This window comes from Mus caroli, unplaced genomic scaffold (genome assembly GCF_978045245.1).
Source record: "Mus caroli unplaced genomic scaffold, Mus_caroli_1 scaffold_2, whole genome shotgun sequence".
In the NCBI taxonomy this organism is placed as follows: Eukaryota; Metazoa; Chordata; class Mammalia; order Rodentia; family Muridae; genus Mus; species Mus caroli.
The window spans coordinates 27,671,047-27,688,249 of NW_028227257.1; the positions used below are offsets into that span (position 1 = coordinate 27,671,047).

The 17,203-nt window shown below is 51.0% G+C and overlaps 1 protein-coding gene across 4 annotated transcripts; it reads right to left on the reverse strand.

Moving 5' to 3' along the window:
• Positions 1-1,322: 1,322 nt before the first annotated feature.
• Positions 1,323-13,949, reverse strand: Slc52a3 (solute carrier family 52 member 3). 4 transcript variants are annotated; one of them, XM_021153851.3, is made up of 6 exons: positions 10,591-10,677; positions 5,629-6,255; positions 4,280-4,767; positions 2,719-2,842; positions 2,115-2,354; positions 1,323-1,481 (listed from the first exon to the last, which is right to left on the reverse strand). In XM_021153851.3, the coding sequence occupies exons 2-5, from the start codon at positions 6,184-6,186 to the stop codon at positions 2,142-2,144; spliced, it is 1,383 nt and encodes a 460-aa protein (XP_021009510.1). In that variant the 5' UTR covers positions 6,187-6,255; positions 10,591-10,677; the 3' UTR covers positions 1,323-1,481; positions 2,115-2,141. The 4 variants fall into 4 exon arrangements, with proteins under 4 accessions (XP_021009510.1, XP_021009503.1, XP_021009494.1 ...); XM_021153844.3 differs by lacking the exon at positions 10,591-10,677 and adding an exon at positions 13,892-13,949 and having other exon boundaries at positions 1,323-2,354; XM_021153835.2 differs by lacking the exon at positions 10,591-10,677 and adding an exon at positions 13,816-13,927 and having other exon boundaries at positions 1,323-2,354.
• Between the last annotated feature and the right edge of the window lie 3,254 nt (positions 13,950-17,203).

Here is a 17,203-nt window from a genome sequence, read left to right on the forward strand (position 1 = left end):
GGGGGCTTTACCAAGAATATCAAGGAAATCTGCACCTGGTCACTTAGCCTCCTGAGGAGGGCAGATGCCTACTTCAGGGCAAGAACACCTGTCATAAAGCCTGGATAAAGACAGTCAGCTGACGATGATGGACATTCAATTGCCAGGGGAGTTCAGAATGTCCTGTGTGACCAATGGCCTTGTCCAGTCATCTTTTTTGAGCATTCGTCATTGGATATTTGAGAGTATCTGTGTGATGGATCATGCCCACCTGCTTATGTAAAGGGAGGACTTTTCTGTTTACAATGTCCAGAAACTGTGTAGTTTTTTTTTTAACAGTATTGGGACGGAACTTTGGCATGCATCATGTGATCACACTGCCATTGCAATCCATGCCCAGCCTTTGTGTTCATATCTCTGTAGTAGATTGTGATACCCACGGCTGCCAGATTTGCAACTTATTCCTTAGATAACAACACTGCTTTCTTTCCCCTCTGCCTGTGCAGAGGATCACCAGATTTTAGTTTTCATTTTGCTCCTAGTATCTTCAAATGTGGACAAATAATTGGGCACCCCCAGTAGAGTACTAACGAACCTAAGGTAAAAAAAAAAAAATGAGCAGGTTCTGTTTCCATTGAACCAAAAGGCATGAGATGCACCGTGGTTTGTGACTCTTGGTATCTTGAGGTCCAAGAAGGAAGTCTCTATTTCCTGTTACTTTGGAAGGGTGAACAGGAAGCAATGAATGTGTTCGTGTATGTGTGTGTACACGCCGTTCTGGTTTGTTAAGACAACTCTCACTGTTTGCCCCTTCCTGGCTTGCCTGAAACTCACTTACTGTGTAGACTTGAAGTCATAGAGATCCGCCTGCCTCTGTCTCCTTAAGGCTGGGATTAAAGGTGTGTGTCACTATTCCTGGCTGGATTACTTGAACTCTTCATTCTCTTGCTTCGGTCTCCAGAGTGCTGGGTGTTCCAGGCCAGGCCTGTACCACCCACCAGTGCCACCCGAACTCCCGCCTGCCACGCGTGAGCACACACGTCAAGAGTACCCGGATAAGCACCGTTTAAGTAGTTTGATTTTCGGTCATGGGACTTAGCCTTAAACAGCTGGACAATCTCTCCAGCCCTACTTTAAGAATAAAGAGTGCAGGGTAGTACAAGCCAGTAAGACAACAGTCTAAAAAAAGTGGGTGGGCATCAGGCCTCTCTCTGCTCTTGCTTCCTTGGTACTTGACCTTGACTGAAAATGGATTAGAATTAGGCCGATACAGTGTAGCCCTCACAGGGCTTCTTGTGTGTACACAGCCCATCGTGTAAAAGCATAGACAGCTTTAATTTTTATAAAAAGAAACAAAATGCAAAACAAAATAATAATTACAGACGAAACTCATCCTGACTGAGCCACCCCTTTTGAGGTCCGCACTGTCCGCTGCACATCCTGGTGGGGTTCACTCAGACGCACGCAGGACCCCCTTCAACTCATCTCAGGGTCTCACCATCCTGGGAGACAGGGAAGGCAGAGGGCTGTACTGGGACCCAGGACCAACAACAGGCTTGGGATGCAGAAAAGAAATGGCAGCAGGATCCCTCCCAAGTCCTCCGATCACTTCCAGGTTGTATTAAGAAGGGTGTCCATGCAGGAGAGAGTCTAGGAGAACCTGATAGCTGCCTAAGCCTACAAGCGAAAGCCTGTTTACTACACCCCTCCTTTAATGAGCAAACAGAGGCCTAGAGAATCACGAGAATTCCCCAAGGTCTCACAGTAAGCAAGAGGCAGCTAAACCTCCCAGGAGTCTTCCCCTAACATCCTTAGGCTGCCTCCAACTGAATGCTACAAACGGATCTCTCCAAAGACAGAGAATGAAGTCTGCAACTGGGGCTCATAAGCACTGGGCACTGTGCTGAAGGAGGGGCTGCGCAGTGCAACTCCAGGTTGGAAGGAGGCCTTTGTGTTAAAAAGCTCAGGCCTGGCCTAACAGCTCCCCAGACCCCGATCTATGAACATGCAAGGTTGGAGTGGGGGTATGGGGTTGGGGCTGGGGTGTGGAGGATGGGGATGGAAAATGGAGCAAAGGGTTGTTATCCTTAGTGTCTCTGAGCTCTTCTGGCTTTTACCTTCATCGATGGGGGTACCTGGTGTCCTGAGGTGGCCAAGTGAGCCTAGACTGAGCAGTCCAGGCTGCAGTAGTCAGCAGACGAGAAGAGTTTCAGTACATTAACCAGTGGGAACATGAGCAGGGCACCAATCAGAGAGCCCAGCTGCACCGCTGCCCCACACCACAGGAGGGCACTGCGACTCCGGTCACGCAAGATCACACCCAGCATCACCTTGACATAGCTGAGACAGGCTGCAAACAGCACCCAGGAGAGCACCTGCGGGGACAAGGCCACCAGAGGAGATGGAGGGGGAAGAGTGCTCAAGGGCATGCCCTAGTGCAAAGAAAGAGTAGCCTCACCTAGCTAAGGGAGATGAAATGACCCCCGACAATAAGGAGGTCCTATGGAGGTGACCCTGGAGGGCTAAGTGGGTCACAGGAGCCATCCTTACAGGGTAAAAGGAAACCCAGGTGTCTCTCTCTCTCCCAAATGATCACCTTAAGACACATGTAGGAGAGAGAAGTGGTATCCATAGCAACCTCACCTCCCTAAGCCCTGTTTTCATGCTTTTAGGCTAACAGAAAGGGCTGTCCTTGGGGTTCTCCAGGCTTGGGAAGTGAGAGTGGGAGGGGATACTTACGATAAGGACTTCTCCACCCCAGTGACCCTGCAGGACAGGGCAGGGGCTCATAGCAGCCATGGCCATATTGTAGGCCCCAAAGCCGGTCCCAAACACTGTGAGCACCCCCAGGAATAACAGCGACCTGTGGAGAAGTGAAGAAGGGCATAGAAGGGGTTGAGAAGCCTGCCTCCTGTCCCCTTCATGGACAGGGAGTAGCCTGGGCTTCCAAGGTTAGAGGTTAGACCTTGATAGAAAAAAAAATCCCAGGCTACTTAGTGTAAGGGGGACCCTGAGAGGTGTCAAGGACCTCACATCTTCATACCAGATCATAGCTCATCCACCCAAACCTAGAGAATGATTCTTGACCCATCTCTGACCTATCCTTGCCTGCGCAGTGGTGGTGTGGTGGGCACCTGGGGAGTGGGTGGAATACAGGTGCTGGGCAGCTTCCCAGCTGTGACTGTTGGCTATAGTTTTCTTCGTGGCACCAGCTCCTTGTCAAAGCCACCAGAAGGAGCTTTGATCTCTGCAGGGCCCTTCAGGGTGTGATATCCTTTCTCCAGGACTTTCCCTTGCTCTTGGGGAAGGCAACCATGGGCTTGGAGGTGATGCCCAAATTCTCAGAATCTGGCTGGCAGCTGAGGATATTGCTCTCCTTTGGTGAGGCTCAGAAAATTGGCCGCGCCTTCCCCTGGTCCAAGAATGAGTGTTTAGCGGAAACCATCACCGGCAGCTTCTCTTATGTTTCTGCAACCTGAGACTGCTTCCCTACAGAGTCCACCTACCCTGACGAACTAGTACCATCTCCAAGTCCTGCACAGAAGAGACATGCTGAGTTTTGGATTGTGTAGGACATGTCCTCCCTCCATCAGAGTGAGCACAGCCCACCTGACCCCAGCTTTTCTGTATACGTGTCTCTGTCGTTTCTTCTCTCTCTTTCCCCCTCCCCCTCTCTCTTATTGCCAGGTTTCCAGGACCAAGCCTGTGTCCCGCAGAACTTGTTTCTGCCCCAGAGTTTGAAGCCGTAGGGAGAACTGGTAGACTCCCCCAGATCACTGCCCCTGTTTTGGTCCCAGGTGGGTCTGTGTTTGTAGCAAATTTGAACGGCTAGAGGGTGGGGGTGGCAGCTAGGCCAGGTCCCCTAAGCTTGGAGATTCCAATGTGGATGTTTCTCCTTGGGGTGGGGCGGAGTCAAGACTCATTTCACTTTTGAGCCAGGGTCACATCCACTCTGATAGCCTCAACCACATCTTTGCCTCGCTATCCTAGAAGTGCAACTTGATGGGGTTGGCTGAGCCAGAGGCAGAAGGCTAAGGCTGAACAAACCCATCTCCATTTCTCTCATAGAGAACACTGAGAACCAGCCGTATCACATTCCCAGACATCCTTGGAGGAAGTATTGTCACTCCCATTTTTCAGATAGGTACCCTGGAGGCACAGAGGCAAAGCTTTGTGCTGCCTCATACATCTGGGAGACCATATCACCAACTACCTCATATGAGTGAGTAGGTGGGGTTTAGCATTTGGGGTTCTGAAATAAAGTGATCCCCACTAGAGTTCCCTGGGTCTGGTGGGGTACCTGTTAGGCAGGAAGATGGGGAGGAAGCAGGCGAGGGGGCTGGCCACGGAGCTGAGGGTGGCAGACAGGTGGTAGGCAACAGGCCCATAAGGCAGGCAGGAGTAGGTCTGCACGGAGGGCAGAACGCCATTGGTGAGTGCATTGACAAAGGCCACCACGGAGTAGATGAAGGCCAGCTGGGCTGGGCGGAGCGAAGCCACACTGGCTTCCACTGATCCCTTGCCTGGGCTGCTCACAGGGGCGCCCAGGGAGCTGGTGTCCTCTGTGTCTCGGGGCCTGATAGAGTGCAGGGTGACCTGGGAGTGGAGGAGGTCCTCTATGGAGCCTTGCCGTCCCCAGGGCTGCCGCTGCAGGAGGAAGAAGGCCACCAGGCAACAGCCTGTCAGGAAAGACAGCAGTAGGAAGAAGAGCAGTGGCGAGAAGCGAGGGGCCAGGTAGCGGCTCTCCTGGTGCCAGCTGGGTGGCGGCAGGGACGGGCTAAGGTTTCCCTGTGAAGAAACAAAGCTGCAGTCAGCCATGCCGTTGGGGGAGGCCGAGGCGTCAGAAACAATTGCTACATCACAGGGTCGCAGATAAAAACCTGAGCCTGAGGGGGTCAGAGACATCTCCACCTTAGGTTCTCATTCCCCCAGTCCTTTGGAAAGCCCCCAATCTAATGAAAAGACCAGAACACATCACTCTAAGACAGACTTTAGTACCAGTTACTCTAAACCAGTTGAGTTGGGAAAAAGTCCTAATTCCCCAAGGCCCGCTGGGGAGGGGTATGGACATTTTCAGGGCTGAAATAGCCCACCTTTGTCTTGTCACTTGTCAGATGCCATCGGAGTTTATGACAAGTCACCTTTGCTCATCAGCCATCTCCGCTTCTCCCCTCCCAGATGAGCTCCATGCCCCTGCCCTTCACTGTCCGCTGTCTGGGACAGTTTAATTTCTATCACCTTCGAATCATCTTTAAATCTCAAACTTGTGTGAAGCTCCAACACTCACACACATCTAATGGTCTTCTGCCTCCTGCCCACCCCACACACAATGTGTAGCCCTCAGTGGACAAGATGGCTCAGCAGGTGAAGGCACTTGCCATGCAAGGCCGACGACGTGTGCTACATCCCTAGAACCCTTGTGAAGGTGGGAAGGAGAATTGACTCTACAGAGCTGTCCTCTAACTTCCACACTTGTGCTGTGGCTTGTGGCCCTACACATGCGTGTGTCAGGATACACACAATAATAAGATAAATAAATAAAAGAATATGTAGTTATGCCAAATAAGGGAAATAATGGAAGCAAGCCTTCCCTTCCCTACACTGGGGACGAAGCACAGTACAACAATGGCTCTGGGCCACACAGGGTACCTGAGTGATGGGAGTCTCCATAGTGTTCAAGGTGGTCCCCGGTGTCTCCGTGACATTGACACAGGTGGTGATACCTGAGCCTTGGACAAGGGCCACCAGGGCAGGCAGGAGGCCACTGAGCCCCTCGCCTATGAAGAAGGTGGTAAGATAGTACGTAGGCAGCTGGCTCATGAAGGGCAAGAAGGTGACAGAAGAGGTGCAGTCCACCAGGGCCAGGAAGAAGGTGAGGACGATGAAGGCCACACTATGCTGTCCACCCTGTATCCAGGAGGTCACGTTCCACAGGAAGGCTAGGAGGATGCAGGCAGCCGTGCCTACGCACAGGATAAGGAAGATCACAGGCACCTCAGACAGGCAGCCGGGTCGGAAGCGGTGCATCAGGGTGACCAGGAGGGGGCCTATGTTGGCCAGCTGGATGACCACAGTGAGGTAAGAAGGCAGGTACCAGGCCTCGGGCAACTCAGTCACCAGCAGGGGCAGCTCCACCCAGAGCCCATTGATGGCCACCCAGGAGCCCATGCCAAAGACACAGACCAGTAGGTGTGTCAGGAAGGCCATTGTGGGCAGCCCAGGCCAGACGATATCCTGTCCTCCAGGTCAGGCTGCAGAGGGGCTGGTGGAGGACACCTGGTGAGACAGTTACAGTTTCATCATCAACAAGCTGGCTTAGTATTAGCAGAAAATACAGTTGCATTTGTTCACAGATAACCTTTAACTGGGCAAGGTTTTCCTAGGCAGGACTCAGAAATCCTCACATCATAAAAGAAAAGATTTATATATCCAACTTCCAAAATGTCAAAACTCACAAACACAATAAATGCAAGCAGGCAAACAGGCAAACAAAATACCTTCTGTAAAAAAAAAAAAAAAAAAAAAAAAAATATATATATATATATATACACACACACACACACACACACACACACACATATATATCAATGGCATGGTCAAAAGACAGATGATAACCTGGGAAAGATAGAGGTAAATCAGATAAAAGGCTTGGTTCTTCAATATATAAAGAGTTGTTGCAAACCAACAACTGAAAACCCCAGAAACAAATTTGCCAAGGATATAAACAATTTAGAGGAAAAAAAAACCCCACATAGGTAGGTCTTTGACCCATGAACAGGTTAGCATCTCCAGGATGCTATATTTCCATGGTTACATGTTAATTTTCACATGATTTGGAAAAGTCAGCAGATGTAACATTTTTTTGATAATCATAGCAAAAGAAGTTTACCCATCTCACACTAGTGTCTTCGATGAGCAGGGGAGGAAGAAGAGGCCCAGAAAGGCAAAGTCACATGCCCAAGGCCACCCAGCCAGCATATGACATGTGCCTTTGTGGGAGCTGTAGCACTCCAGAGGGCTCCTCCTTGTACAGAGTAAGGGGGAACCCCTTTCCTCTCCTCGTGTGCCCTTGAGCTGGTCCCATGCCAGCACTTGTCTAATTGGGTAACCACAAGCAGACTCCAACTCTTTTTTTTTTTTTTTTTTGGTTTTTCGAGACAGGGTTTCTCTGTGTAGCCCTGGCTGTCCTGGCACTCACTTTGTAGACCAGGCTGGCCTCGAACTCAGAAATCCGCCTGCCTCTGCCTCCCGAGTGCTGGGATTAAAGGCGTGCGCCACCACGCCCAGCTGACTCCAACTCTTTTTGTTTTCTTCCTGCTTTGGTTTTGAGACAAAATTCTGACTATTTAGCCCAGGCTAGCCTAGAGCTCCAGATTTTTTTCCACTTTTGCCTCGGGGGTATATTCTTGCCACCACACTCATGAATCCCCTTTGGTTCTAGTAGTTCTAGAGCTTTCTCATGGCCGAACCTCACTGGGAATCTTTGATGCTTTGTGGGCTCCTTTTCATGGTCCCTACTCAGGAAACCCACCTAGGAACAGAAAAGCATATAGGAGATGGGAGAACAGGAGGGACCAGACCTGGAGGCTATCCTGTTCTCACCCAGGGCTCCCCTGGCCTGACCCCAGGGTTGTTAGAGAACCTGGATGGAGACAGGCAGTTCCAAGCTCCTGCCCCACCTTCAAAGCTGTACTGAACTGCAGCTTCTTCTCCACCCAGATTCCTGCAAGACCTTGCACCGGGAAGCCTTCCTAGCGCCCTTGCTGGGCTGGTGCTCTAGCCCTACCAGTCACTGCTCTGCTAACTTCCTGACAAATGATAAATGATAAAGGGAACAGAGGGAGCCAGTAATTAGAGGAGTGACTTCCCGTTCAGGACTGTCACGAGAAAGGAGAGATAGGCAGAGTTCCATCAAGGTCTGTCCCCACTGCTCTATCCTGCTCTCTTAAGTCTGAAGTCGCTGTAAGGAACTTGAAGTGGCTGACATCGAGGGGATGTCCCAGGAAGAGGGGACAACATGTAGGAAAGTCAGACTGCTGCTCTCAGAGCAATGAAGGCTCCAAGTGTGGCAGGGACATGTTTAAAAGATGAGCGTGAGTTGGGGTGTGGCTCAGGTATTGACCTCCGGGATCCATGTATGCCAGGCAGGAGCTCTGTCACCAAGCTATCTATGCACAGCCCCACTGCTTGTCCTTTTAATCTGGAGACAGGGTCTCACTGAGTTGTCCAGGCCAGCTGTGATCTCGTTCTACAGTTCAGAAAGGCATCCCCCTGCCTCAGCCTCCCTAAAAGCTGTTACTATAGGCCTGGGTCATGAGGCATGCATGGGTCAGTATCTGTATTTTCTGCCTTATCTTCAGTGGCCTTTTGGCTCTTGTTCACTCGGGTATGTAACCTGCCATTATTGGGTGCCTATACCCAGTTGAACAATTGTCTCTGCTCTCGGGAATGTGAATAGATCTGTCACCAAGGAAACAGAAAATCAAAACGCAGAGCTGTCCAGGCAGCGTCGAGTACTGCAGAGCCAAGAAGAGTTGGGGGGTGAGAATATGGGTGTCAGAGGAGTCTGGGGACTGAGGGTCCAAGGTAGAGATGGTCAACCAGTGTAGGGTGCTCTCCATGTTCTAAGATTAGCCTTGGGGCTAGCGTGACTATGGCTCTAAGATTAAGAGCAGCAGAGAAGCCGAGAGGAAGTCACCAGCCCTTCAAGGACAGTGTGGATGTGTCCTCATTGACCCCTCCTAGGTGAAGGAAGACCAGCTTTGATGGTTGCAGTGAGGACTGTGACAGGGAGCCACAAATGAAGCAGGGTCCTGACCAACATTGAGCCGTCATGGCTGCTTGGGATCCACCTGTATTAAATCCCTTACATCTGCAGCCTCTCTGCAGTCCTGGATTGACTTCCATTCCTTCACAGAAGAAAAAACCGAGGCTCAGAAAGGAAAAAGAAATGGTCAGAGGTCACACAGCTGCTCAGGGTGTGTGGGACTATAAAGCAGGCACCAGGAAAGAATGAGGAGAGAAGTGACCTAAAATTTCAGTCTCTGGGGCCAGGTAGTCAGGAGTAAGATAGAGGGGAGGGGCCAGAGACATGGGCCCTAAGATAGAGCTGCTTCCTGGGTGCCAGGGTCCCTTTGGGGAGAGACAAAGGCTCTGACTGAGGCAAGGTCCAGAAGCAAGTGGTGACAAGTGACATCAGAGGATGAGATTAGGCTTGGCCCTTCTGTGTGTGAGTGCGTGTGTCTGTGTGTGTGCTTTGCAGGGGTGAACCAAGGTCTTGTGTATGCTAAGCAAGTTTACACCACCCTCTTTGTTACTTTTACATCAAACACTGAGTGTCAGCAGCCCCACAGCCCCATTGTGTGGCATTGGGCTGCCTCCTCCCCTGTGTGGCCTGACCTTGGTCCTGGACTGTAACAGTTTCCTGGCTCCTGTGCGAAGCCTGCCATCTCAGGATCCTCAGAAGCCAGCTAGTCAAGGAGCCTATCTATCTGTGTCTATCAGCCAGTACAGAGCTCTCCCATGGGAACTGGGGTATGTGTGGGGGTATTTACTCCTATGTGGAGGCAGCATCTGGCTTGCAAGGGACTGGGCCACCCTACACCCAGACGCCATGGTTGGGCGCTCTCTCTGCATAGATAGGCTGGCAGCTGGTGGGCACTGAGTGGAGGGGGCCCAGACTGGAGAGAGCCGGCCCTGGCCTGCAGGTGGCCCTGGGGACGGGTTAAGGACCTGCTCTGGGTAGGCAGAGCAGGGGACCAGAAAGCCAATCTCAGGAAGGGAGTGGGGTGTTGAAAAGGGGGTGAGGAAAAGTGAAAGAGTGACTGATGGGTGGGTGACAGGGCACTGGGGTCCAGAGAGCCAACAGACCCCGAAGTAGGCAGAAGGAAAGATGCTGGGACAGAGGGGACAGGAGAAGCTGAGGCAGAGACCACGAGGAGGTGTAGGTTCAGGAGCGCTACGGGGTGGCCAGGAGCCTGGGCCCTCTCACATCCAAGTAGGACAGGAGTTTTCACCTATGGTCCCCAACTCATGCCAACTCAAGTTCCCTTTGCAACGACTTGTTTGGGCAACCACACACCCAGAAAGCAGGTTGGTGGCAGTGGCACCCTGCCCATCCTGATCTCAGAGAGCTGTCTGCCATGCAGGCCTGTGCTCCCTCGATCTATGGTCTCAGGTCACTTGCTCATCTTCTCTGAGCCTCCTAGGAGGTCCCACCTGTGAAAGGGCCTGGGTATGTCATGGCTTAGAGGCCCAGGTCTCAGGGAAGGAGGGAGGGAGTAGGTCTCAAGGCTCCTTTCCTTCCTCCCCTCGCTGCAGGCTAGGAAAGGCATCCGGCCTCCCACACCAGCCGAACTTTGGAGGAGAGCCATCCCCAGACTGGTGGGACCTTGTGCACCCAGGCCAGGTGGCTGAAGCTGGGCAGGTAGATACAAGTGCTGCTTAGCATCCAACACCAAGCAGGGCCGGGCTGGGAGCGCAAGGGTGGCTCACTATCCACAGTTGTTCCGCCTATCCCAGCCGCCCTCCTGTCGGGAACTAGGGGAAAGGTCATAGGCCACCCGCTGTCCCCTGCCCAACACCCCCTGCCCATGCCCCACTGCCACTCACCAAGGGTCAAGGAGGTCTGCCTGCACGGTGGCTCCAAAAGTCTGTGGCGGCAGGGCACCTGTCTGTCCCCGCCCTGGTGGCAGGAAGGTAGGCGGGACCCGGGAGTGGCCCTGTGACAGCACTCAGGAACCACTGCCTGCAGCCCGCAGGACCTGCGCCTTCTACATCCCGCCCCTCTCCTTCCCTCGGGAACAAGTCAGGGGTAGGGCAGAGTCTCCTGCAGTCAGATGTAAGTTAGCCATTACCCCTCACTCTTGCCTTTGGAAATGGATTACATGAGCTCTTCTGTTCAGATGAGGAAAGTGAGGGCTTGAATGAAGCCACACAGCTCTGGGGGGACCCTCAAGCCTTTGGTGTCTGGGCAACAGTAACTTAAACCTGCAGGGCAGGGGATGCTTTTCTGCCCCATCTCACAGATGGGGAAACTGAGACTGGGGAAGGAATATGCTTGTTCCAAGGGAAATGTAACAGGAAGCATGGGCTAGGCCTGGAGTCAGAACCAAACGGGGCAAAAAAAAAAAAAAAAAGTATCCAACAAGTCTTGGAACTCAGACTCTTTTCAAATGGCCTTCTGTGAACAATTCAGCTTTCTGAACTGCAGCTCTTAGCTCTTAGAGATCCCTCTGTGACACAGACCTGCCCCCCACCCCCATTCAGCAGGCAGTGTGCTATGCGGCTCAGAAAACACTACTCAAAGTGTACCTAGAAGATAGCAACTGGTCTCGCATCTCTCACCCTATCCTACCCCAAGCAGTTATCTTTCCATCTTTGGTACAGTTTGAGCCAGTCCTTCTCAGGCTTGCAGAAGCAGCCTGAGGCCTTTGGCCACAGAATCTACATCTACCTGTGAAAGCGGGCCAAGAGAGTCACAGTGTATCTACACAATAGAGGGCTATACAGACAGCTCTTATCACCAGGACACTTTAGCTCTCTAATGAGAGAATCTTCACTCGTGTGCACTGCCTTCCTCTGCCTGATAACCTGGGTGCCACCACCCCTCCCAAGCCCCTCTGTCATGAAACCTCCTGGACTCGATCCCACCCCTGACCCTGCTCCTAGCCTCAGATTCTGTGGCACTTTGGCTGGGCTTCCTCTCGTGGATGTGTCTCCTATTCATACACGTGTCTGTCAGTGCACGTGAAGAGCCTGAACCAAGGCCAAACGTGTTAGCCTCAGGGACATAGGCTTGGCTCTGAAAGTGAAGCCTCCCTAGCAGAGGCTACTCCAGTGCCCTGGAATGCTGTCCTCCCAGGTCCAGTAGGGATTCCTTCCATTCCAACCACCCTCCTTGTGCCCAGCCAGTAGCCAGTCTCTCACAGGTCCTCCACGTGGTACTGCTATTTCAGTGAACCGTTATCAACCCTTGGGGACTCTCTGCTGCTCATCTAATCATTCCAAGTAAGTCCTTTCCCACTGGGGACCAATAAGCTTCAACGCCTTATGGGACTCCTACCAATTTGCCCTGGCTACTTTCAGAAATACCTCTGAGCCACTGTAGTCCACCTTATCCTTCAATGGGACACCCGTTCTGCATGATCCAAGTTTATTCACGAATGTCAAGTGCCACTCCCACTAAGGCACTCTCTTGTCTTGTCTGTAACAGCCACCTGCTTGGGCTGTGTGGGCGTGGCTCACTGTTCACTGCACACGTGAATGGACCCCACCCTGTGTGAGTCCTCCCTGACACTTGCAATCCTTTAGAATGTCCTTTATAGCTTTTGCTTATTTAAAAATCCTTTACTTCTGAATAGTTTCCTCCCAGTTTACAGCCTGCATTTTTGGTGATGGGGATGGACCCAGGGTTTAGGTAGGTACTTTACCACTGAGTCACACCCCCAAATCTTTGAGCAGTTTAAAGGTTACAGAAAGTTTAATGTTTATATGCACAAGCTGGGCTGAGGAACAGGGGCTAAACTCACAGTCTGTTTAGACAAACATGTGCCCCAGGCTGGCCTCAAATTCCTTAACTCCCCAGAGAGGGCCTTGAACGTCTTGAGCCTTCAGCCTCCTGGTTTTATGCAGGGTTGGGAATACAAACCAGAGCTTTGTGCATGCTAAGCAAGTGCTTTACCAACTGGGTTACATCCCCAACAACTCCTCGATTCTGAAGTTACTTTTTGTGCTTAAAGTCAGAGACCTCTCAAGCCAGGTATTGTGGCACACACCTTTGATCCTAGCTAGCACTTGGAAGGCAGAGGCAGGCAGATCTCTGAGTTTGAGGCCACCTTGAACTACAAAACGAGATCTAAGACAGCCAGGACTACATGAGAAACCCTGTTTAGAAAAACCTCAAAAAAAAGAAAGAAAAGAAAGAAAGAAGAGAAAAGAAAGGAAGAAAAAGAAAAGAAAAGAAAAGAAAAGAAAAGAAAGTTATGTCTTCCTTTAGGGGCTTCATTATCAAGTCCAGTTAATTCAACAACTTCAGTTAATAGCTAGCTGTAATCCTGGCACCGTGGGAAGGGCTTAGGATGTACAAGTGAACAAGGGTTCAAAGTTCTGGCCCTTGGCAAACCCACTTTCTAGCAGAGATGAATGCACCAGCAGTTTACCCCTTCATAAAATCACACACACACACACACATATACATATATATATATATATATATATATATACCCATATATATATATATATATATATATATATATATATATATATATATACACATATATATATATATATACCCAAGAAGGGTGGGTGGGGCGCCCTCTGGATAGGGCGCCCTCTGGATAGAACAGTTGCTGGGGAGCCAAGGTGAGGAAGTGCTCCGGTCTGCAACCTGCTGGTCCTGTCTGTCGCCAGGGATTCTTTCTTGTCAGGTCAGCTTAGCTCCGCCCATTGCCGGCGCTCATTTATCTAAGAAGATCGCAACTACAAAGTTTGGAGCGGTCACACAGGCCTGTAATTTCAGCTCTCCAGAAAGTGAAGCAGAAATCACGAGTTCAAAGCCAGCGTGGACTCCAGAGCAAGACACTGCTATCTCTTTCTGAAAACAAAACTAAAGGGCCGTCAAATGGCTCATCAGGTAAAGGCGCCTGCGCCCAGCCTGCCAAACTGAGTTTGATCACCGGGACCCATATGATGGAAGGAGAAACCCGATTTCCGTAAGTTGCCCTCTGACCCCCACACACAGTGTTGCATTTGCCCCCTCCTCCCCTAAATACATGTACTAGAAAAGTCTCTGGTTCATGAAGAAACACAAAAGAACAACTCATCCATAACTGGTACCTGCAAATATGTAGAACCTCGGGCAACTCGAGGTGGGGCTCACGTTCCTTGGAGAACCTCAAAAGTAGATACCAACCTGTCCCCATCTGGCCAGGTCGCACAAGAAGGAAGGTTCTCGTCACACCACAGGCGCAGTTTCCTGACCGCGCCCTCGAGTAGGAAGTCCAGGCGCGAAGGCGCCACTGCAGTTTATAAAGCAGCCGCCAGGGGCGCAAAGCCTGTGTCTACATAGGTGGGGGGGGCGTGGCGGGGAGGGGTAGTTCTTAGAATTTCACTGCTAAGTGCTCTTCCCACCACTCCAGGGTGCGGTCGGTGGGTCCTCAAAGCTAAGAGTGAAGAGAAGATGGGAGTGAAACATGAAATGTGAGTGTGGCTAAAGTGCCAAGAGAGAACAGTGTTAGGGAAGGACTCCAGACCATCCAAGGACCCATTTGCTTCCTTTGTGGGGGGGCAGCACCTCACAGTCCTCGTTAAAAGCAGCTGACCACACACTCAGGAATACAGCTCAAGAGTGTGGGGTAGGGAGGGGTTGGTAAATATACACTAGGTAACTTTATTCGTTTGAAAACCATCCCCACGAATATACCCCACAAATTCTTTAGGGATGTATGTGTGAAATTTAGCATCCACAAGAAACGATGTAGAAGCATTGACAGTGGGGTGGGGGTGGGGGTACAAGGGCGCAGGAACTGGGAGGGAAGAAGGAGCAAAGAGGACTTTGGCCTGAACAGATATGTTTTAACCATCTGTGAATATGTAAACCTGTTGATTATTTAAAACCTAAATTTATAAGCTGGGCGTGGTAGCGCACGCCTTTAATCCCAGCACGCCTTTAATCCCAGCACTCGGGAGGCAGAGGCAGGCGGATTTCTGAGTTTGAGGCCAGCCTGGTCTACAGAGTGAGTTCCAGGACAGCCAGGACTACACAGAGAAACCCTGTCTTGAAAAACAAACAAACAAACAACAACAACAACAACAAAAACCCTAAACTTATAACATACTTTAAAAGTAACAAAAATATCCAATGTTGGCTGGAGAGATGGCTCAGCAATTAAGAGCACTGACTGCTCTTCCAGAGGTCCTGAGTTCAATTCCCAGCAACCACATGGTGGCTCCCAACCATCTGTAATGGGGATCCTATGTCCTTTTCTGGTGTGTCTGAAGACAGCAACAGTGTACACACATATATGGAATAAATAAATCTAAAATAATTATATCCAATGCTAATTTATGCTGCACACAGGTCGAGGGAGGTGATAGGTCTCTTTATTCTTCTGTGAAAACTACAATTAGCAGGCATGTCTGCTAAATGTGACTAAATGTAGCTATTGATAGGGCTTGACCCAAAACTGTAAACTTACATGATGAGATTTTAATATTTTTAGTAAATCTATTGCCCGGTTCTCTGTAGATGACAGTATCATGTCTCAATGTCAAAAAGTTGGACACACCTGTTTTAGGCATGCCGGGGAGTGGAGGTGGAAGGAATCTCATACATACAGATCATAGGTAAGGGGTTATATGCCCTCTAACCAAGTCTGAGGAATGGGGTGGGGCAGAGAGCTGATCCCGGCTGTACAGGCAGGGATGGACACTTGTACACACCTCTGCTGCCCAGTAAAAGGCTGGACCTGGGGAGTAAAGGAACGTGGAACTACCCCTCTCTCTGCTGAGACAGAGACTCCCCACTCACAGGGCAGGGCTAGTGCGGGGTTATAAACGGTGGGGGAATACCTGGTAGTACCCTGCGTGGCTGCTGCGCAAGCCCGCACCACGGGAGGGTGTGAGCAGGTCAAAATGTTAGTTTGGTTGAGGCCATGAAGATCAAGAGCAAACTTCACACTGACTGCTTGCGAGGAGAATATGAGTGCTTGCAGGTTTGAGAAGTTGTCACCAGGTGGCGCTGGCTGGATGACTTGAGAAGGGTTGTGGAGTTGGTAGAGGAGATCTGGGGTGGGCGTTGTCTTCCCCGAATTTCACTGACAGCTGGGACATGGCCCCCAAATAGACCTAAGATCTTCCCTATGGACTGCATGTCAGACTGACCTTTTCAGAGATTCGTAGGACTCAGGATCCAGCCTTTCACAAACCTCCACAGGCACCGCTCACTCAGCCTCCTTCATGGCCTGCCTAAAGGTGGCAATCTCCTGGTTCACTGTCTGCCCTCTCTCCCCTTCACTTGAGACTCAGCCCTAGCGATGCTGTTTGCCTGTCCTGTCTCTGCATAGCACCTCACTGCCCCCTGTCCCGTCGCCAGTATCCTGTTCACTTGCCCCAGGAAGCTGGGTGGCTTCTCTTCCCTCCCTGCCTCAGGCTTCACTCAACTCCTTAATGGCCCCCTTGCGGTTTGCACCATGTGACAAGCTTAGTCCCTGGGTCAGGAGCTTTGAATTCTTTGTTCCCTTTCCTTGAGGCAGCTGCATGGCTCCTTCCTCAGCAAATTCAGGTCCCTGCTAACCTCCCCATCCCCAGCAACGAGGCAGGGTTTCTCTGTGTAGCCCTGGCTGTCCTGGAACTCACACTGCAGACCAGGCTGGCCTTGAACTCAGAGATATGCCCGCCTGCCTCTGTCTCCCGAATGCTGGGATTAAAGGTGTGTGCCACTCCCATCCTTGGCTTCTCTGCTCACTCTTGCCTCTAGAAGTGACTGCTTCACTAATGTAACCCTGTCCCAATGCCTAGCTGGTCGAGGTGCTCTGGAACTTTGTATGTGGCCCTTTATGGTGTACTGTGTGCTCATTTGTGCATCCTGTTTAGTGTTGGGGAGACAGTTAGGGACCATGTTTGTTCTGTTCATGGCTGAGGCCTTAGTATTTGACTCATGCTCTGTAGACAACAGTGAGGTATGGTAGTGCAGGCTTGTTACCCTAGGACCTGGGAGGTAGACACAGGAGGATCTCCAGTTCAAGGCCAGCCAGTGGTGCATATATCTCCAGAAAACGTGGGCCAGGCATATAGCTCAGAGGCAGAGGTCCTGTCTGGAATGGGCTTGACTCTGGTTTCTATCTGAGGCACGGGTAGACCCCCACATTCCAAGTCTACAGCACCAGAAAGAACTGTAACATGGTTAAAGGGACCAGAGAGATGGCTCAGCCATTGAAGGCTAGGCTCACAGGTGTTTAAAGTTTGGATTTGGGGGTAAAGGAGAGGGAAGAGGTGAGGATAATTGGGGCTCCTACCTGAGCAGGGCATGGTATCTGGAGTGGCAGTGCAGAGAGACACAACTAAGGCGGAGAAGCCTAGCCTGCTGGTACACAGCCATCCAAGACCACGGGTAGGATCCTGCCCCTCCCCTCCATGTGCCCAACCTTTCTGTGTTCTGGCCATCTTTCCTCTGTGAGAACATACAACAGCCAGAGAGTGAGAAAGGATCTGGGTGGCCAGGGGA

Excerpts from the sequence above, each read along its gene's own strand:
- Slc52a3 (XM_021153844.3), bottom strand. The coding sequence starts at position 6,186 with ATGGCCTTCCTGACACACCTACTGGTCTGTGTCTTTGGCATGGGCTCC. Across the intron at positions 2,843-4,279 it reads CCCATCTTCCTGCCTAACAG|GTCGCTGTTATTCCTGGGGG; the intron begins GTACCCCACCAG and ends ACTTCTCCACAG. Across the intron at positions 2,355-2,718 it reads GGGGTGGAGAAGTCCTTATC|GTGCTCTCCTGGGTGCTGTT; the intron begins GTAAGTATCCCC and ends TTGTCCCCGCAG.